Source organism: Dermacentor variabilis, chromosome 4 (genome assembly GCF_050947875.1).
Source record: "Dermacentor variabilis isolate Ectoservices chromosome 4, ASM5094787v1, whole genome shotgun sequence".
Lineage (NCBI taxonomy): Eukaryota > Metazoa > Arthropoda > Arachnida > Ixodida > Ixodidae > Dermacentor > Dermacentor variabilis.
The window spans coordinates 212,979,017-213,001,292 of record NC_134571.1 but is presented as its reverse complement, the minus strand read 5'-3'; the positions used below and the strand labels follow the sequence as shown (position 1 = coordinate 213,001,292).

General features: G+C 47.1%; 1 protein-coding gene across 1 annotated transcript in view; it reads right to left on the bottom strand.

Annotated features, from left to right (window-relative positions):
- Positions 1 to 22,276, bottom strand: part of LOC142578515 (transient receptor potential cation channel subfamily M member-like 2) — a 442,858-nt gene that overhangs the window by 102,627 nt on the left and 317,955 nt on the right. Inside the window, exons 21-24 of the mRNA XM_075687892.1 lie at positions 21,021 to 21,181; positions 18,169 to 18,173; positions 9,011 to 9,159; positions 8,500 to 8,639 (exon numbers count right to left, since the gene is read on the bottom strand). Of these exons, the coding sequence (XP_075544007.1) occupies positions 8,500 to 8,639; positions 9,011 to 9,159; positions 18,169 to 18,173; positions 21,021 to 21,181 (455 nt within the window). The remainder of the gene's footprint in view (positions 1 to 8,499; positions 8,640 to 9,010; positions 9,160 to 18,168; positions 18,174 to 21,020; positions 21,182 to 22,276) is intronic.

Genomic DNA, 22,276 nt, shown 5'->3' with positions numbered 1-22,276 from the left:
CGAGGGGCCCGATTTTTATTAGTCATATCAGAAGAAGCCAACAAACACTTACACCAAGGATTTGAAGGGTTCGGTTCCCACCTGCGGCAAGTTGTTTCTTCATCCACTTTAATTTCCATTAATTTATCGTTTCTTTATTTCATTTATTAAAGCACAAGTAATTTCCCCTATGTTGTCCTTGGTGTCAGTGTTTGTTGGCTTCTTCTTATATGCATAAAAACAAGTAGCTTTGATCGCGACCCAATTCGCACGCCTCCGTCCCTTCGTCCTGCTGACGGCCCCTCCCCATTAAGGCAACTAGTAGGACGGTGCATCAAAGTGAAGGCAAAATAACTATAAAAGTAAACTGATCTCCTTTACGGCAGTTCTTTTTTGCTGTGAGAAAGCAGCTACAAAAGTGGTAATTGCGCACTCATATTATTCATTGCTTCCACGTAGTAAAACGGCCACAGTGTTCTGAGCTCCGTTAACGTTTACGGTGGCATTACGGTATTCGTCCGCAGCATCACGTAGAGGTAGATCATCCCCCTCGCGTACGAGAGGACCGTGGTTCGAATCCCGGTGCAGCGCAGCTTTCTACTGGATTAAAAGATAAATCCGCGTGTTGATAAAATTGCAAAAACAGGCCTGAATTACGGCCTTATCCTGGTCACCAGAACCGGTAACGCACTCCCTCACCAGAGTAGGATTTGCCACCCGGGTACAGAACTTGGCCACAACCTCCTATGTGAATGCAGCAATCAAACGCCGGCCCTCAGTCTCCAGCAGCTGCGAAGCCACTGGCTATGACGGCGGTCAGACCTGTGACGCCGCAGAGGGTGCTAAGAATCTCAGGATCCGGACGGGCCGCCATTGGAATCTGAACCTGGCAACGTTTAACGCCAGAACGTTATCTAGTGAGGCGAGTCTACCAGTGCTATTGGACGAATTAGAGGGCAGTAAATGGGATATAATAGGGTTCTGTGAAGTTAGGACGACAACTGAAGCATATACAGTGCTAAAAAGCGGGCACGTCCTGTGCTACCGGGGCTTAGCGGAGAGACGAGAACTAGGAGTCGGATTCTTGATTAATATGGTTACAGCTGGTAACGTACAGGAACTCCATAGCATTAACGAGAGGGTGGCAGGTCTTGTTCTAAAACTTAATAAGAGGTACAAATTGAAGGTCGTACAGACATAGGCTCCTACTTCCATTCATGATGACCAGCAATTCGAAAGCTTCTATGAAGACGTGGAATCGGCAGTGGGTAAAGTGCAAGCAAAATACACCATACAGATAGACTACTTCAATGCCAGGGCAGACAAGAAGCAGGCTGGAGAAAAATCAGTGGGGGAATATGGCATAAGTAATAGGAATAGCAAGGGAGAGTTATTAGTAGAGCTTGCAGAACGGAATAATTTGCACATAATAAATAACTTCTTCCGCAAGCGGGATAGCCGAAAGTGGACGAGGAGGAGCCCGAACGACGAGACTAGAAACGAAATAGACTTCATACTACTGCGGTAAGTCTGGCATCATACAACATGTGGACGTGCTCGGCAAGGTGCGCTGCAGTGACCACAGGGTGGTAAGAACTCGAATTAGCCTAGACCTGAGGAGGGAACGGAAGAAACTGGTACATAAGAAGCCGATCAATGAGTTAGCGGTAAGAGGCAAAATACAGGAATTCCGGCTCAAGCTAAAGAACAGGTATTCGGCTTTAACTCAGGAAGAGGATCTTAGTGTTGAAGCAATGAACGACAATGTTATGGGCATCATTGAGGAGTGTGCAATAGAAGTTGGCGGTAACTTCCTTAGACAGAATATCCGCAAGCTATCCAGGAGACGAAATATCTGATTAAGAAACGCCAATGTATGAAAGCATGTAGCCCTACACCTAAATACAAGTGGCAGAACTTTCGCAGTTAATCAACAAGCGTCAGATAGGTGACATGAGTAATTATAATATGGATAGCATTGAGCATGCTCTTAGAAACAGAGGAAACATAAAATCGGTGAAGAAGAACCTAGGAATAGACAAGAATCATATGCATGCGTTAAGAGACAAAGCCGGCAATATCTTTACTAATATGGATGAGATAGTGCAAGTGGCTGAGGAGTTCTATAGAGTTTTATATACTACCAGTGACACCCACGACGAGAATGGAAAGAGAATAGTCTAGAGGAATTTGAAATCCCACAAGTAACGCCGGAAGAAGTAAAGAAACCTTTGGGAGCTATGCAAAGGGGGAAAGCAGCTGGGGAGAATCCGGTAACAGCAGATTTGCTGAAGGATGGTGGGCAGATTCTTCTAGAAGAACTGGCCACCCTGTATACGCAATGCCTCATGACCTCGAGCGTACCGGAATCTGGGAAGAACGCTAACATAATCCTAATCTATAAGAAAGGGGACGCCAAAGAATTGAAAAATTATAGGCCAATCAGCTTACTGTCCGTTGCCTACAAAGTATTTACTAAGGTAATCGCAAATAGAATCACGAACACCTTAGACTTCTTTCAACCAAAGGACCAGGCAGCATTCCGTAAAGGCTACTCAACAATCGACCATATTAACATTATCAATCAGGTGATAGAAAAATGTGCGGAATATAACCAAACCCTATATATAGCTTTCATTGATTACAAGAAAGCGTTACAAGATTACAAACCCCAGCAGACATGCAGACGTCACGGAACCAGGATGTAGACGAGCCGTATGTAGAAACCCTGAAAGATATCTATAGCGCCTCCACAGCCACCGTAGTCCTCCATAAAGAAACCAACAAAATCCCAATAAAGGAGGGCGTCAGGCAGGAAGAAATGATCTCTCCAATGCTATTCCCAGCGTGTGTACAGGAAGTACTTAGAGACCTGGACTTGGAAGAATTGGGGATAAGAGTTAATCGAGAATACCTTAGTAACTTGCGATTTGCTGATATTACCTTGCTTAGTAACTCAGGGGACCAATTGCAATGCATGCTCACTGACCTGGACAGGCAAATCAGAAGGGTGGGTATAAGAATTTGTCTGCAGAAAACTAAAGTGATCTTTAAGAGTCTCAGAAGAGAACAACAGTTTAAGATAGGTAGCGAGGCACTGTAAGTGAAGGGAATAGATCTACTTAGGACAGCTGTCACCGCCAGTCTGGTTCAGGAGACTGAAATAATCAGAAAAAAAAGAATGGGCTTGGGTGCGTTTGGCATGCATTTTCCGGTCATGAACAGCAGGTTGTCGTTATTGCTCAAGAGAGAAGTGTATAACTGCTGTGTCTTACCAGTACTCACCTACGGGGCAGAAACCTTGAGGCTTACGAAAAGGGTTCTACTAAAATTGAGGATGATGCAGCAAGTGATGGAAAAAAGAATGATGGGAATTATGTTAAGTGGATAAGAGAGCAAATTGGGTCAGGGAACAAACGTGAGTTGGTGACACCTTAGTTGAAATCAAGAAAAAGAAATTGGCATTGACGGGGCATGTAGTGAGGTCATGAAGGACTACGGACTGGATTCCAAGAGAAGGGAAGTGTAGCAGGGGCGGCAGAAAGTTAGGTGGGCGGATGAGATTAAGAAGTTTGCCGGGGCAACATGGCCACAATCAGTACATGAGCGTGGTAGTTCGAGAAGTATGGGAGAGGCCTTTGCCCTGCAGTTGCCGTAGCGAGGCTGATGTTGATGATGATGGTATTCGTAATTACTGCATTCCGCGATTACGAGAGCCAGGATGTCAAAGGCCATGCTTTTTCCGTGCTTCCGCCACCTGAAGATCGGTAACATCATGGGTTTGTACATCGGCCAGGCTTTGTACATCCGCTTAAATGTAAAAGTAACAGTACTTGACAAGGGTAACTTTCAGCATTGTCTTTCACTGACGGCCATGAAGAAGATTATTGTTTGAAATCGGCAAGTGCTAAAATATATTCTTGTGCAAAATATAGTAACCATATAATTTACCCTGCAGTGTATTATTCTTTTAACAGTTAGTACATTTGGAGAAAAATTATCAGAGCAATAATTGCCTCAAAAATAAATTTGTGGAGTCCATGAACGCATAAGACGTTAACCTGGCTGCTTTGTCATGCACTTTTTCAACCTCGAGAGAGGGCCCATTCCTCCCTCTATGCGAAGAAGGGGATGCGCACAAAGATCCGTCCACCTAGTCAACTAGAGGGAATGCATTGGTTTCAGCGATAGCATCGCAAATAAATGGGTATGCAAGGTTCGACGGCGGTCAAGACGGAGCTGGTGGATGAAAAGACTCTCACGTAGCTCTCTCGCGCATGCGTGCACATTCGCAAGTACCAGAGAAGGAGCAAATCATCATCTATATCCTTTTCTTTGCCACGCTGGCGCGATGCGTTGTGAGCAATGTAGTGGTGGTTGTTCATTTTTGGAAGAAGCAATTTAACTATTTTGGCCGCTGTCTCTCCTCATGCTGTGCTGTGCCCGTTCATCGATACAAGAACAGTTTGCAGGCACATGTGGAAGCGTAATTTAGGAATGAAATAACCAACGAGGTCTCTGCTTGCTAAGCCCACGGCTTTTGCTTCGTTCCATGATGCGAACATTTCGGCAGCTTCTCTGCCATCTGCGATTCTGTCTCGTTTGAAGTCATAGAGATTTAATATTGGCACTGTCCACGCTGTAGACAACACATTGTACCAGTAACGAACAGTTATTCTTCAAGACAGCTCTGTGCCGAAGTTCCGCCTGTCTCCAAACTATAGTGCAAAGTACGTTCTTTTCCATAATTTTTCATAAATACATTATGTTTAATTTCAGTTGTCTATGGGGCATTTCGGCCAAGTGTCACAAGCGCGAAGTGCAATGATAAGTGTTTTAAAAACGACATTCGTACATACTTGAACTACGACGCGTCATGCCGTTCACTTGAAGTGGCTCTGAACATGAAGCGTACGAAGGTCGAGAGTGACACGAAGTGAGTACGAAGTGACATAGGTCGAGAAGACGAGATTTGTCGTAAATAATGAGCGACCATCAACTCATTCTTCATTATTTTCTGCTCAGGAGGCACATAATACGCTGTCGTAAAATCTTTAGCTTATAGTTTATTGCCTGCGAGTTTCGATGTTTTTTTCGTCGTATTTGTTTAAAGCGCGCGTCTCAGTAACAGATGGTAATGCACAGCCAAATGGTACTGCCGTTTTCCTTAAGGATACAACGCCCAGAATCTCTAAGCAACAAGCTCAGAAAAAAGAAACACATCTATAATAGCTTAGTTGTAACTGCAACTAACGACCAGAATGTTGAAGCAGCTTCACTTAACTACAGTTTCATTTGTTCTGTTAACCATGTTTGACTGATCGAATAATGTAATAAATGTCTGATGCAATCTGCTCAATGTTTTCATTTTGCCACATCTTTATTTACAGTGGCTCCTTTCAAACCCTGTTGCGTTTGCTGCACAGCGTGTCTAGAGCTTAGAAAAGTCATTAATACTCGAGTAAGATAGGATAAATATATACATAATGCCACCTGAGGTTAATGGGGCCCAGGAAGGTAAATCGTTAGCTGCGGCTCTGAGCATTTTAGGGTGGCATGTTGGTACACTGGGTCATATAAAGCTATATAGTTCCAGGACAGTATAAATTACTAACCAGCAGTGAACACGTGTTTACCTAAATACTGTGAATAATTGTGGGAGATATTTGCAGAATACCTCAAGAGAAAACGTTGGTATGAGGTCTGAAATAATTGACAAAGTCATGAAGAGGCTAAATAAGGGCTTGTAGAATGCTGGTTTGATGTTGAGAAAGTCTACAAACAGGCTTCTATTCAATGTGCGTGGCTAGCTGTTAGCGCAGTGTTACTTGGGTGTCTAAAGAAAGTGCTAGAAAATTGTTAATAGGATGGTTACAGAAAATATGCGAACCTATTTTAATTCCAAAAATTTTTATACGAGATCTAATGAAGAGTGTTAGTAGACAGTTAGCAGGAAGTTGACTGACAGCCTATGAACATTAATTTTAGCTGCCAATTGTTTCTAAGGTGTTACTAGGGAGTCGTTAGGAAATCTAAAAACCGTTGGCAGGATTCGAAATTACTTTGGGTAGGTTCTTGTAACCATAGTCTAAGGACGGCGTGTAAAATAGTGCTAGAAATTTTTACAAGGGCTGATGGAAGCCATACAGATTGGATGGCAGCAAGGGCTAAGATCAAAGATGCAAACTTCTGATTTGCATAACGGACACGTCCGCTCTCACGCTTAATAACAAATAGATGATGATGCAACCGCTAACGGCATTGATTAGATACAGTGACGCAGCTTATTGTAGAACACGATTTGCACATCACCAAAAGCATCTGCATTGATGTTCCATTTTCGCAGAAAATTATAATAAATTATGGGGTTTTACGTGCCAAAACCACTTTCTGATTATGAGGCACGCCGTAGTGGGGGACTCCGGAAATTTCGACCACCTGGGGTTCTTTAACGCGCAGAAAATCGGTAACTTACTACAGTCATCACTAGGGAAGAGAGTTTAGAACGCGTGGAGTTTCCATCTTACACTCGAACAAAAATGTGGCGAAGCTGAAAGCAAGGCACAACGAAAAGGTACCAAGTGGTAAACGCTACATCCAGTCCTCCAGTCTGCATAACATACGTAGTAGCGGGGCTAGGAATAAAACAAGGAAGCACGAAAAGTCAATCGTAAAGATGGAATAAGATGAGAATAGCGCCAAAAAGCATACACAAAATGATACTCAGACAAACACTTGAAGCAATGGCAGCAAAAACCTTTAGTATCTTGAGGCATGCATCTCACCGGTGTGAGAGGTGCTGGCATGTTGCAGGCGACGAAAATGCGTTCTACAGCCGTAATTTTCATAAGTATTTCGGTTTGCCGTAACAGCCTGCTTACGCAGCTTAGCGAACATTCCGCTTTTTCCGTTGAGCGTTTTAAAATATAACACATAGACACGAGTACTCACACTTACGATTTTTAAGTTTCATAATGATCACTACGCCAAAGGTAATTAGTTGAATTTGATTTAAATACTTCATTAGGATTTTATCTGCGTGTGCCTGGAAAACGCACGAATCTTGTTTCTTGCGCGGAATTTTCGACCATTTCACACACCTGACCCCTCCGCGTCCATTCTCGTCATGGCTAGTGCCCATTTTCTTTCTGGTGTGCACCCTAACGGGCAGCGGCGCGCATAGGGCATGCCTTTAATTATGCGATTCAACGTGCGAAACGGAAGCACTGTCTGTGCGAGAAGCCGCAGCGAAAAGCTGCGGAATAACTTCTCCCAGCTGGGGTTCTTTAGAGCGCGAGCTCGATGCACTGTACGGTCAAACGCTTTTGCATTATGCCTCAACCACAATGCGGCCGTCGCGGCCGCGAATGCAGCTCACGGCTTCGTCCTCAACAGGCGGCGCCACCGGCACACTTTATAGAAGCGTGAAATGGCCCAGCGCCTCTCTGCTATAAGAGAAGCATTTTGCATCTTCGATTCTGACGTTTGCGATAACGCTGTGTATCCAGAGTTAAGGACTCACTGGATAATGGCGGACGGACACGACTAGAAGAGACGCATCTTTAATGCACGATAGTTGCGGTTGTACTACACATGCACTACCCCCTCCCCCCCCTCCACTATCCTGAGTGGCGAGTAAGCACAAGCATAGCTCTCAGCAGATTGCGGAAACCGTCTTTGAGGTCTGCGGTCTCGCAAAGAGTACCACCGCTTATTTGGGACTTGCGGAGGCGAACCGGGGCTGTTTGTAGGCAAGGCTGCAATCGCGGAAGGAGGACTGTCCAGAGAAAGTGATGGTGATTTCATGATAACAAAAGCCCACTTGTGTCAACATGTTCCTTAGATATTTGACGTGCCATAAATAAACTTGAGTTGCGCAAAATCAGTGTGTTGCGTATGGCATTTTGGATTTGTGGGTTCGTGGCTGCCGATGATAGTGTGCATGGGTTAGTAGAATGGAGCCAACTTATAGAGATACCAGCTCCTGACGCCATTATCGGGTCTTGAAAAGAAAACACTGGCCGGGTAATGACGCTCGATATTGGAAGAGACACCCTGTTAATCCGCCATTCATGTTTGCATGGCTGCCAACTAGCTTTACATACCTGGCTAGATATTGCGAATAGAAACACGGCGTTGCCTGACTGCTCAACGAAACAAAGAAGCTAACATTCATATCATGAAGTCAGGGAAAAATGTAATCGCAACCAATATAAAACAACTTTCTTTCATGAATCCCATTCCCACGGCCTTCAAATACTGGACCGTTATGTCCTTAACAAATTCCTGTATTTTTCGAGTGCAAGCTGAGAGCTTCATCAGATTGTTTAATGTCCATCCCTATGGATAGAACCCCGAGGAAGCCCAGTAAATATACTATATTTTACTAACTAAAGCGTCTTATCTCGCAAAGCTTTCCTGTAGCTTTCACATTTATAATTGACTCGTTCCTGCATCCGACGCAGGAAGCCTGTAGGAAGATTAAAGGTAAACTCGAACAAGCAGCTTTCATCACTTTACCAGATCTCAGCGAAACTTGTTTCAGCGCTTCGAGATGGATGATAGAGAGAGAGATTTTCCGCTGAACCTCCTGAACTTGGCCTTGAAGTTGATCGAGCACGGTGCGTTGGTAGTCAATGTCTTCTAAGATGAGTGTGAGCCTGTGAAAATATTGAAGAATACACAGCAGTTCACATTCGCTTAACCATTTTTACTATCTTGTTATATAATTCTGACAGAGTCGAGATCGTGGGTTTATGGGTTAGAATAAAATAATAAAAAAGAACAAGATAACCGAATGCACTCCGAAGTTGGCTGTGAAGAACTTGCACGAAGTACTAGATTATAGGTCTAAGTGCTTTCAGCTGGAGTCATCTGTCGGCAGGATCCCCACGGTCCCATGTTACGAGTGGCAGAAAGATGCGCGCCAAAGCAAGCAGAGCTCTTCAGTGTCATCGTAACGCTAGAACACGAACTACAGCTTTTGCGGCGCACTTTCTCAAAAGGCTTTCGCCGTTTGCGTTGTACGTACTTCTCGTAGAGATTCTGCAAAGTATTCTCGTTCACACAATCAGCGTTGTTGCTATATTCGAGCGCCTTTTGCTTCCAGTAGTGGTAGTCTCGGTCTGATAGCTTCTGTCCTTTCATCGTGCTCAGCGTTTTACCTTGACGACGACGACCCTGCGCAGTGAAAAGCTTAGCTGATATTTTATGCGTTCGATTCACGTTGCGTAAAATACAACGAATCCTGAAAGTCCACGTGAACGTGCCTACATCAAACAGAAATGTGTGTTTATTTGATGTGCTTGTTTTTATTCTGTGATAACATATTCTCTGCCGCCAATCCCCCTAGCTGTGCAGAGTCACCAAAAGAGGTAAAATTAATAAACCGATAAGCATTGTATAAAAAATTATGGGGTTTTACGTGCCAAAACCGCTTTCAGAATATGAGGCACGCCATAGTGGAGGACTCCGGAAATTTCGACCACCTGGGGTTCCTTAATGTGCACCCTAATCTAAGTAGACTGGTGTTTCCTCATTTCGTCTTCATCTAAATGCGGCCGCCGTATCCGGGATTTGATCCCGCGACCTCGTGCTCAGCAGCCGAACACCATAGCTACCGAGCAACCACGGCGGTTGATAAGCATTGTACTTGCAAGTTCTGCGCGAACACAGGTCTATTCGCAGGCAACAATTGGTCAAAAACGACACCGCTGCATTTTTTTGCGCCTCATTCATCAAGCTCTGTCTTGCAGGGTTTGAAATTTCCCAATGTAGTGCCACGGAAACGTTAGGTAATTTCTATCTCTGAATAAAAAAATTTAGAAGAATAATGCTTTTATACAGGCGCCAATTTTAGTGTTAGCGGACAAGACTGACAAGCACGAACATTAAATGAGCCAGGTGATAAGGGAATACAGGTGAGCGAACTCTCACTTACCAGATAACAAAGAACCTGGAAGGAACTAAGTGCACTAAACCCCGCGAAAGCAGGCTACGTTCAGGACGTTATCTCTTTTAAAAGACTTAACAAGAAATGTCTTGATGACATCGCAAAGTTAGGCTGATTGACATCATAGAAGTTATTATCGACATGAAGGGAAAAAATTACCGCAGACTTGTGCGACCTTGAACAAACACAACCCGATTCCTAAAGTTTGTATCAAACCCTATATGTTACGTTAAGTGTTGTCGACTGGAGTTCTCTGTTAGCAGTCAACACAAGACTTCTAGTTGCCTGTAATTGAATCACATACTTTCAGACGTTGCCCGTATTGTCAAGTGGTGGTGACGGTGAAGAATACAGTAGCAATACCGTAATGACAACAGATAACCAGTAGAAGCATCGATAACATTCGAGAAACATTGAATAAATGTGGCCGCGTCCCGCGCTGCCGATAACATTTGTTAGACGGTGAAAAGCGGTAAAACCCAAAAAATAGGTGCACGTGTGAAGGGCCGCCTCTGAAAAAGCATCATCCCGGTGCTACAAATAGGATAACGAAAAACAAAAGGACACTAGTTAAACAAAAAGAAAACAACAAAGAAACAAAGTCCAAAGTAACAAAGTCCAAAAAAAGAAAGCCCAAAGTTCTCCTTGGAAAATCCCAAAGTTCGTTAGCGCTGGTAGGACAACTTCCCATGTACTATTTCAGGTCGCCAGCGCTGTGATAGCAAAATGCCGTCCAGCCCTACCTCATTGTACACCAATTAGTAGCACGATCTTGTAGGATCCGAAATTTTGTCGCAATACTTACTCGCTGAGTCCTCGTCGGCATATCGGGGTCCCAACCTAAACACGGTCACCGGGCTTGTATTCCCCATGGCGGCGTCGAAGATTGTTGTGCCGGATGTCGATCCTTTGCCGGTTCTGAATGCGCAAGCGGAAGAGCTGTCGGGCTGCTTCAGCGCGCTAGAGATAGGTGGTGACGTTAAGATTTTCTTCGTCAGTGACGTGCGGCAGCACTGCGTCGAGAGCCGTCGTTGGGGTCCTTCCGTAAAACCGCTTGAATGTCTTGATTGGTATTGTTTCTTCCACTGCTATGTTGTAAGGAAAGGTGACATATGGAAGCACTGCAAACCCCTTTTGTGTTCGACGTCAACGTACATGGCTAACATGCTAGTGAGCATCTTGTTCAGTCGTTCTGTTATCTCGTTCGTCTGCGGGACGCAGAGAGTGGTGCTTCAGTGATATGTCTGGCTGTACTGCAGGATGGCTCGAGTAAGCTCAGCAGTAAGAGCCCAGGCATGCTGTAAAAGTCATCCATCTGTCAATAATGAGGACTTATGACGCATCATGTCGCAGAAGAATGTTCTGGATAAAAAAACTGACAACTTCGTCCGCAATACCGTTAGACAGTTCTTTCGTTTGAGTGTGTAGAGCATCGAGCGTTTGAGCTAAGTCTGTAGGCACGACAGTTAATTAGTTCCAGATACTGACGTCGGAAAGGACTCTAGCAAATCCATCCAGATCTGCTGAAACGGTCTGCAAGGAGTCTCGATCAGCCGTAGTAATGCCGCTGGCCTTGACGGTACTCAACTTGTGTCTCCGGCAGTCAAGACATGTCTGGACGTAACGGGCGATGTGGGCGGTAAGGCGCGGCCAATAGTACTTCTCTTGTATTCTTGCGAGCGTACGGAAAATCCCGAGGTGGCCGGATATCTTATCATCGTGCGGAGCGTGCAGGGCTTCTGATCGGAGTGCTGTGGGCCCGAAGAGAAAGTAGTTTGCGCGGGCTGGCGAAAAGTTCTTTACCAGGATGTCACCTCGTAAGAAAAGTAAAAGCGAGTCCGCGCCTAAAAACCCTCGGGACAAGGTTGGCCTTTCCTTGCAAGTACTCAGCAAGGCTTCTGAGTTCTGGATCCATTCGCAGCTGCTTGGCAAAGTACTTTTCACTTACTGTATCTAAAAAAGGCGCCCTCGTCTTGGTCATGTTGGGGTGGCAGGCCCACGAGAGAGCGAGACAGGAAGTTGGCATCACAATATTTTCGTGTTGACTTGTCCATTACAGTGATATCATATTCTTGATGTCTGAGGCCCCACCATGCTACGCGTCCGGGAGTGTCCTTTAAATTCGCCAGATAATACCACGTGTGATGGCCGCTGAAGACTTTAAACGGTCTGCCATATGAATAAATATGGAATTTTGCTGTAGCCCAAATGATGACGAGGCATTCCTTTTCGGTTGTAGAATAATTGCATCGCGCTTTTTACAGCAACGGACTAGCGTAAGCTACCACTCGATGAGGTTTGTTTTTCTTCTCAAGTAGGACGGCACTGAGGCCTAGGCTGCTGGCGTAAGTGTGGATTTCTGTATCGGCGTCCTCGTCGAAGTGATTAAGGGCCGGTGGCGACTGCGTGTGTCATATTATTAAGCGATGGAAATGTGTCGACCTGAGGCGTTTCCCGCTTCAATCTAGATCGCATTTGGTTAGATGTGTCAGCGGTTCAGCGAGCGCGAAATGTCCGCGCCAAAGCACCAGTAGTAGGCACCCATGCCAAAGAATCTACGCACTGCCTCCTTGTCCAATGGCTGCGGGAACCTTGCGATGACAGCTGTCTTCTTCGGGTGTGGGTGGACTCCACATTTCTTGATGACGTGGCCCAGGAACAGAAGCTCATCGAAAACGAAGCCGCACTTCTGCGGCTTCAGAGTGAGCCCTGATGACCTTTAGTACTCTCATAAGCCGCCTAAGGTGATCATCAAAATTTCCAGTGAAGACGACGACGTCACCGAAGTAGCCAAGACAGGTCTGCTGCTTTAGCCCTGCTAACACCGTCTCAATCACGCGCTAAGTGTTGAAGGCGCCGAGCATCATCCGAATGGCATAACCTTGAACCCAGACGCCGTCTGACGTGATGAAGGTGGCCTTTCCTTGATCCCTCGCACCGACTTCTATTTGCCAGTAGCCAGCCTTGAGATCCATCGGAGAAAAGTATTTAGGATTGCAGAACCGATCCAATGCGTCCTCTATCTATGGGAGGAGGTACAGGTTTTTCTCCGTCACCTTGTTCAGTCGACGATAATCGACGCAGAAGCGCAGGATTCCATCCGTTTTCTTCACCAACACTACATGTGATGCCCACGCGCTTTTCGATGGTTGGATTTTGTTGTCGAGCAGAATTTAGTCAATGTGTCACATCAAAGCTCCATTCTTTCGCGTCAAAACGCGGTAACGGCTCTGGCGGAGTGGTCTAGCGCGCTCTTTCATTATAATGCGATGCTCTGCAACTGGTGCTTGTCTAATTTTCGATGACGTCGAAAAACAGTTGTTGTGTCGTCGGGAATACTTTCGAGCGATTGTTGCTAAATCATGGGGAGGCTTGGATTTATGTCGAATGTCGATTCGGGAAGTATGGCCGTCGAGGTACATTCCGCAGAAGCCGAGAGCTCAAGCGCAACGTTGGTTTCCAATTTACTCGATGTATGCGATTTTCATGCCCTTGTTGACGTACTTGAATTCCTTGCTAAAGTGGATCAGCACCACTTCCGCTTTTCCTCCACGCAGTCGAGCGCTCCCTCTTGCGAAGCGAATTTCGGGATCGAGCAGCAGAGCTTGATGGCTTTCGATGGCGCCTGCTACGTCGGCAAGTGTTTCGGCGCCGACACAAATGAAAGCGTTGAAGCGAGGCGGGACGCTCACTTGCTCAAGCGCACTCAAATCGCGGTGACTACGGGAGCTGTTCGTTCGAATCGTTTCATCTTCGGACAGCGTTATCGACTTCGACCTCAGGTCGATGAATGTGCTGTGTTGGTTCAAAAAGTCAAAGCAGAGGATAACGTCTCGCGAGCCTTGTTGGAGGAGAACAAAGGTCACAGGGTAGGTCCGCTCATGAAATGTAATTCTCACCCTTCAGATTCCAGTCGGCGTTAGGAGGTGCCCTCCAGCTGTCCAAACTTGAGGGCTGTCCCATTTAGTCAACTCTATTCAGGTTGGCGGCGATTAATCCACCAATTACTGAGTGTCGGCTTCAGTGTCTACAAGCGCGGTGACTTCATGGCGGTCAAGAAGCACATCGAAGTCTGTCGTTCTCCGCCATCCGTTGGAGCTAGGTCTTGGCGTCGGATCACGGCTGCGTCGCTTTGACCTATGGTTAATACGTGGTGTCGTCAGGTCTTTTTTTGGCGGCGTATTGTTCCTTGCCAGGCTTCATCGGAATGGCGGCGGGACGTTGCTGCGTCGTCAAAATGAGTCTTGAAGCGTCATCGTCGGCCGCGGAGCTTCTTTGTCATTTCGACGTACAGCAACCGCACCTTCATCAGTTACTGCTTTTAATTTTCTGGAAAGGAGCTTGCAGAGCTACCGCGGGCTGGGCCAGTGCGTGGTTCGCGCTACGGCGATAGGTGGCCTCCTGGTGACGGCGAACCGCACTGTCGAGTCACTTCCGTGAAGATCGCGATGCTATGGTTGGGCAGTTGCACTCGGGCTTCTAGCAGAATTTCAACCTACTCCTTGCGACCGACACTTGTAAAGGTCTGCAAGGTGCCATTGCAGAACGGGTTCCATGTTTTCAGGGTCGACTTTATCGTCCTGGCGGCCTCTTCTAAGGCGAAGTATACATGCCGTAGCTTCTCGTTGGAGTTCCAGGTGTTGAACGTGGCGATTCTTTCGTAAATCTCCAGGCAGCTTTCTGGGTCTTCAGTCGAGGATCCATGGAAGATTCATGGGTCCCGAGGTCGTTGCAGCAGAGTGAGGGACACTGGTGTAGCGATTTGGTTTGTTGAATTGGCTTTGATTCCACTGGTCTTCTCGGGAAGAGGCCTGTATTCCGGTAGCATTGCTTGCTGCCTATGGCTCGCTCGCTGATCCTTTGCGACGTTGGTGTTGTCCTCAGGTTTCGAGCTTCAATCGTGGCTTTGCAGGGGCATTAGGTACATGAACACACCACCACCTCCACCGCACGTCACATGGCGGTGACGGTCAAGAACGCAGTACCAATACAGTGAATGACGAAACTAGCATTTTCTAGGGCGAACCTGTGCGCTCAAAAACTGGCTGCACTCAAAGAACTACAAAAGGGCTTAACACAGTTGGCGATCATTAAAAAATTGATGTGTAGGTCAAGCGCATCGGCTTTTACATACGAGTCAACGAAGGCCCCAGAGTAATCGCTGATGCCCGCGTGTGATTAAAAAAAATTCTGCACAATTCGCGTCGCATCTGCAATCAGCAGTGCGATCGGAGATCGTTGTTCGGCGCGTTTGTTCGGTTACCGGCACGCGCGATTGGCCTACTCCGCGTAGATGTCGCCAGCAGCTGGGCGCGGCCACGTTTTTGGTGACGTCAAAATCAGGACACGCTCCTGTCAATCATCTAGCAACCGCGTACGACGTCTGCTAGGTGCCGAAGGTGACGGGAATTCGGAAGTTTGGAGCGATTATACGCTCGTTATGAGACCGGCTTCGCATGGCGTGCCTAGTTGATTGGATTGGATCCATACGGCGGCTTCGCCCACGGAATGGCACCTTCAGATCCAATTAACACTTTATTTCTAGAAAATAGCGCTTGCAATGGGAACATTGGTTGTTGCATTGGCGTTGCTTGAGGAGGAACGATAGCATTGGAGGTGTGAAACGCGCTTGAAGAAATGGCAGAAAGCGGATTCCGACGTCGCTGTCGTTTCTCGAAACGAACAGTACGTTCGTTGCCCGGCAAATTCGGCCGCCCCTTCAAGTGCCAGCGAGCCACTAGAACGTTTTTGTTGCCTCTCAAATAGTGCGCCACTGTCCACATTGTTTATTTTTTTTCCTCTCCGTGCCCGACACCACCTAGGGGCGACGCCGCATAACTAATAACTTGGATATGTATAATTGTAGTGGGTAAGATACATGTGGCGCCGTGCGAACTGCAACCGCTGCGGCGCGAGACCGGAGCTCGGGCTGCTGATGCGAACGGCCAGGACTCGCGATCAAGAGCTACTTGCGATACCTCGTACGAGCTGCAATCAACCCCCTTTCATTTGGTGGAGGTGCGGGGTAGACCTCGGAAACTGGAACTCCGAAGCCGGACGCTACCGACTGCTGCGACCATGCCTGACGAAACCACCCAGGAAGATGCACCACAGCCTCCGGCGGTCATCGTTTCCGGTGTGTTGCGACAGCGTGATCGTGCCATCTTTAGCGGCACCGATGATAATGACGTGGAGGATTGGCTGTCATCTTACGAACGGGTGAGCCAGCATAACAAGTGGGACGACGTCACCAAGTTGCACAACGTGTTGTTTTACTTAACCGGCGTCGCGAACCTCTGGTTCCGAAACCACGAACACGATTTCGCAACATGGAGCACATTCAAAACAAGTTTCGCTGAAGTGTTCGGGCGCCCCGCTGTGCGCAAGCTTCGCGCAGAGCAACGCTTACGGGGGCATGCGCAACATCACGGTCAACCTTACACAAGTTACATCGAAGATGTCATTGACCTGTGTAAGCGCGTTAATCCGTCAATGTCAGAACAGGACAAGATAAAACACATTATGAAAGGCATTGATGAGGGCGCCTTTCAGATGTTAGCGAAGGATCCGCGTACCGTGGCCGAAGTTATCAATTTGTGCCAAAGTTTTGACGAGCTACGGAAACAACGCTTCTTAGGTCGGCGCCCACCGCCTACGGAAGATTCGTTAGCAGCATTAATTATTGGCTACAACCACGCAACTTTGCTGACGCAAATAAAAGAACTTGTGCGCGAGGAGGTCGCACGACAGCTCTCGATTTTGCCGACCACGGAGAAGCCTTCTCAATGTTTGGCTCCAGCGCTCCGACAGATAATTCAGGAGCAAGTGACCGAAGCTCTTCCACCTCCGTGTCAGCCGGCTCCCGTGGCCGCGCCTCTGACGTATGCTGAGCCGTTGCACGGGCGCCTCGTCTACAGGGGTTCTCTCCTCCGCCTTCAGCGCCTCGCTCGCCGGTGTTCTCTCCTCCGCCTTCGCCTCGCCAGCCGGCGGATCCCTTTTTCAGTGCACAGCAGCAGGGTCCAAATCCTTGGCGCACTACTGACAACCGCCCAATATGCTATGCCTGCGGTACCCCGGGTCATGTAGTGCGCTTCTGCCGCCGGCGCTTGCCGGCCTTCGTGGGCACCCCGCGACGACCCAGCTCCGACTTCCGACCTTTCCCTATGCCTTCACGACCACCACCGGACGTCTACGCTGCTGATGACATACCGGTACCGCAGTCACAGCTCTACGGCACTCGTCGCTCGCCTTCCCCTCGTCGGCGCTCACCTCACCCATGCGTCGTAGACCCAGTGCGAGTACTACTGAGACGGAAAACTGATTTCCGCAGTTCCTGAGGCACGAACTGCGTCATCGTGGGAACATCAAAGTCCTCGTTTTTCCCCCGCTAACGTTATTGAAGTGTCCGTTGATGGCATCAAATCCCTGGCGCTCGTCGATACAGGTGCTGCTGTATCCGTGATTAGTGAGAAGCTTTGTCGTGCATTGCGGAAAGTGACCATGAAGCCTTCGGTTCCATTGCTTAGAACAGCCAGTGCGCAACAAGTACAGCCAGTCGCTATGTGCACTGCCAGAGTGCTGATTCGAGACATTTTATATTCCATTGATTTCTTTGTGTTAGCTTGTTGCTCCCACGATGTCATTCTCGGTTGGGATTTTCTGTCGCGCCATCATGCCGTCATCGACTGTGCACGTGCTGAGGTTCAGTTCTCCGTTCTGTGCGATTTGCCATCTCGCGACTTTCAAGTTCACGATCTTAGCAGGATCTGTGTAGCTTCAGATACTGACTTTCCTCCTCATAGTGCTGTATTTGTCCCTCTTTCATGCGCATCGCTTGCCGAAGCGACGGTCATGTTTACACCCGCTGCCGTCTTCATTCGCCGCCAGCCTATATTGTTGCCTTTTGCCCTCCTCACTGTTCACCATGGTGCTGCAGAAATACTGATTTCTAACCCAAATTCGTGCATTTTGGCTTTTAACTGTGGCGAGACTATTGGCACCATCGAGTCTGTGGACGCTGACGCTATTGTGCACTTCCCCATGGACGACGACGTCGATACTGCCAACGTAACAGCACTGACGCCCCATGTGCCATCTAACCGAGTCCCACCGGATGTTTTTTGTCGCTCCATTGCCGATGACCTCGAGCCGACACAACGTGAGCGGCTAATTACTCTTTTAAATGAGTTTCACGCGTCTTTTGACTGGAACCAAGCATAGTTAGGCCGCACAAGTACCGTCTCTCACCACATTGATACGGGACATCACGCACCATTACGCCAGCGTCCGCACCGCGTGTCATCCATCGAGCGTCGTGTCATCACCGAGCAAGTTGAAGACATGCTTGACCGTGGTGTTATCAAGCCATCCTGCAGCCTGCATCCTGCAATAAACCCCCTTTCAATAACTAATACTTATACATTGTAGTAATTACATGTATTACTGTTTGAATACCTGTTTAGGCTTGGGAAGAAAAAAATACATTTTTAGATAAAGATTTCATTCATTGGAAGACGACAAACATTTTGTTTTGTAGTATGCTGTCTGCAAGCAGACAAGAAACGAGGGAATTAAACTTCCGGGAGTTCGTCGATTGCCGATTGGCTGCTCTCTCCACACCGTTCTCACAAATTTTGCATACTGCTCCTTTGTGACGTTGCAGCAGTGGAACATGACGCGTATTGAATAAAGATCTCCAACCGCGCCCCAGGTTAGACAAGCTTCGGTGGCAACAAACAGCGGGTAGAAACATCGACAACATTCGAGAAACTCCGACACATACGGGCGCGTCCCGCTCAGATCGTTAACATTTCTTAGACGTTGAAAAGCGGTCACCCAAACAAAATAAATAAGTACACGTGTCAATATGTAACTAGCGCGTTCGAAAACTTGCCCGTATATAAACCTTTCCGGAACTTAAGAAATATTTAGACAGGCAGTAATATATCCACGCATTTTTACGTCACCAGGACATTAGCCTAAAGGTCTCCCACTTAACGCTAAATAGGCACTGGATTTCGCGTTTACTCGCAGGTTTCGTAGTCTAAATGCTTCTCAACTGCTGTATAAACACGCTTTACACCTCTCGATACCATTTGGTGACCACCTGTATGGTTTCTGGCGACAAACCGCTGTGCAGTTAACGGCACTGTCATACCCTTGTTTTCGCACAGGCCGAAACGTCCAACGCGGTATTTCGTGTTTTATCAAGGAGCTTTTAGCTGAGCCTTTAGCGAAAACACCGATATTAAATTAACACTTGAAGATTTTGGAAATCGTCTACAGTGGGCGGGCGAATGTGTACGCATAACTAAATTATCTAATTTTTATTGCATATTCGTGCGCACCTTTTTAAAAGTTCCGCAACTCAGCGGACAGTTCTTATTGCTGAATGTATATAATATTCTAACCTGGAAAATATAGGCACTAAATACGTTTCGTTGGCCCTTTTTTCGAAGCAGATTGTTATAGAGAAATGAGATGGTGTTTTCGGCGGCGGGCCACACGTTCTAAAACAGCAAAATTGAGAAAGTATGCTGGACACGGCAAGCGAATACAAAACCACTACCGCTTCCACCTTGCTTCTGCGCTATCAGCTGTCGAAAATGCAACTGAGTTCTCCCAAACGCACTGTGCTCCAATCATGTTGGACTGAATCATGTAGATTAGAGATGTGTGCAGACACTTGTCTTCGTTTGTTCTTGTTTCCGCGTTTTGCTGCGCTATGGAAATATCATTCCATGGTGGGCAGTAGCTGGCTGCTGAAACAGTGACTGGCGTATTAAGAAATGGAACGAATCTGTGTGGCCAACTTCGCGGACCGCTGCTGCAACTGTCCGTACGTGTTACCGGCAATTCAAGATGTACGATTTTCCTTGAGTGTACACATAGTTGCTCATCCACCAGCGTTGCATCGTTAACCTCCGAAGAATGCGCTTCAGCCCCGGAATGGCGGCAAGAGTGAGTGCCCCCCGTTAAACAGTGACAAAGGGAGTAGCCCCGCTTCCTGTCGTGGTAAGTATCGCGCACTGTATCAAGACACACCTATTCCAACTGGCGTGGAAACTTACGCCACCGCAATGGCCAACGTGTCAGTGAGTCAATTGGCACACGCTCGAATACACAGGTATGCGCACCATGCACGCGAAATAAATGACGTACTACACCGATAGCCCACGATGGTCGAATATGAATGTTTCGTGACGGTCCATAAGAGTATCCGAGGTACTTAAGATAATACATCTTTGCAACAAGATATTACGACGTACAAAACAGCTACGCTTCAAACCTTGCATGCAACAAGAAAAGTATTTGAGCTGAGTACAACCGCGAGCGATTAGGCAGAAAATTATCTGATAGGGACCGCACTGAATAAATTTACTTCATGAAAACTTTTACAGCCCGCAGCTTCAAAAATATCTGCCGAATAAATAACAAAGAGCAAACACAGTAATCCTGATTCATGAGCGGAAATTTCGATAGCTTGGAATACATATTTAGTCCCGCGTTGCGAACAAGCGCAATATACGCTGTTTTCGCCATTTGGACATAGCTTAATCAGCTACAAAAGCGCTTTTGCGTGTTCTCTAAAGCTGTGGGCAAAGCTTTGTGCCGTCTATCCAATCACCGTCAACCATATCTCGCGAAAAAGACGTTTGCTAAGTCGCACCGCCCTCATACGCAGCCATTGTAAACACGGAGACAGGTAGGGTGAGCAATGGACGCGTTCAAGAATGACAGCTCCCACGGTACACCGCGAAAAGGTCAGTAGGAACGTAGACGAAATTCTGTCGTTCCTGCAGCATATGCAATGCGGGAAAAATCAGTGATTATTCGCTCGCCACTGCTCCATGAAGAATACAGTCACAATATGTATGAATGCAGAAGCAAAATCACACTGTCGCGGTCCACGCTTTCCGGTGGTCTTGAACCCAGATGATTGCGCGGCTGATCCCGGCAGATAGCACAGCGATGCAATTCGGTCGAAGCTCGCAGATCCTGGGCACTTCTGTCTCATATAGTATTATTATGAAATTAACCTCTGCAGTACCACTCTGTTACCAGCAGTGACGCACCTTCCTGGATAAACTTGCGCACAGCTTGAAGAGACCGCACACAAGGAGCCACACATACGCTATTGCGTTCAGAGGGGGAGGCAGGCATCGCCGCATTGCAAAGTCCATGACAAGTTCATAGCGCTGAAATTTCCATATGATGTCGGACAACGGATCTACGTCGGCCAATGTGTTACTGCAAACAAAATAATACACAAGACATCAATGCAAACGAAAATAACGCCTACAGTTGGTGAAGAAGGCACGCAATAGTGAGATAAAGAAATTAAAGGGAGCATTTGCGGGCTTCAAAGAACAATGTGAAGCTATCGCATTGAACTTTCCCTTTAAAACTGTATTCACTAGGATGCTCAGAGCAGTGTATGCAACCACATAATATAAGTGCAGTCAAAAGCGATAGGTGAAAACTGTCAGCATGTGAAGGAACAAGAGCTACTGCTGGCTTGTGAGAAAGCCCTGTGAATTAAGATTTGTACTATCAGAGCTGCGGTCAGCCTGCTGACACAGCACAGTTCGAAATATGCTCTGAAACACGTCATGTTCTGCACTAAATTCGAGCAGTCAAAGGCGACAGGCCGCAGAAAACTTGTGGATATCAGTTACCCTTCATACACTTGCAAATTTAACGCGATAGCATAAAGGGTCCCCGTGGCGCAGAAAATCCGGCGTCGGTCTGCGTCATGCAGCGGCGGACGTGGTTTCGTCAAAAATATTTTTGAGCCACCCATAATCTGGCCCTCCATGTCGAGCAAGGAACCTAAGGAAATAATTGAATTTTAAAGCCAAACTACGAAGGAAAATTTAAAGTACACCGTACACACAACCTACAGACATGATAGCCTCGAATTGTTGTTTTACTACGCTCCTACGTAATTTTACTACGTAATTTTTATGCGATAACTCAAAGAAACTGCTTTTCCAGCGTTTCTACCATGAATATACCAGCCAAGGCATCGGCCATTGGCGCACGCCGGCGCGTATCTTGGAGGCCTCGTAGGGGCATGCCCGCTTCCTTGCAATAAATCCAGATGGTGCTCACTCCAGCCGCCTCACAACCGACGCAAGAGACCATGTTTCTACCAGGAAGGCCACCTTCGTGCCCAGTGTTCGTGGCCAGCATTTCCCAATAACGTTAGGGTTGCATACCCTCCAGTTGCCGGCAAGCAATGCTATTCACCCTTAAAAGTGAAGCTTAAGCATCGTCCATGTTTTTTTTTTTTTCTGCATCGTCCGGCTCCTTGCCCTCGAAAATAAAGCCATCAGAAGCCGA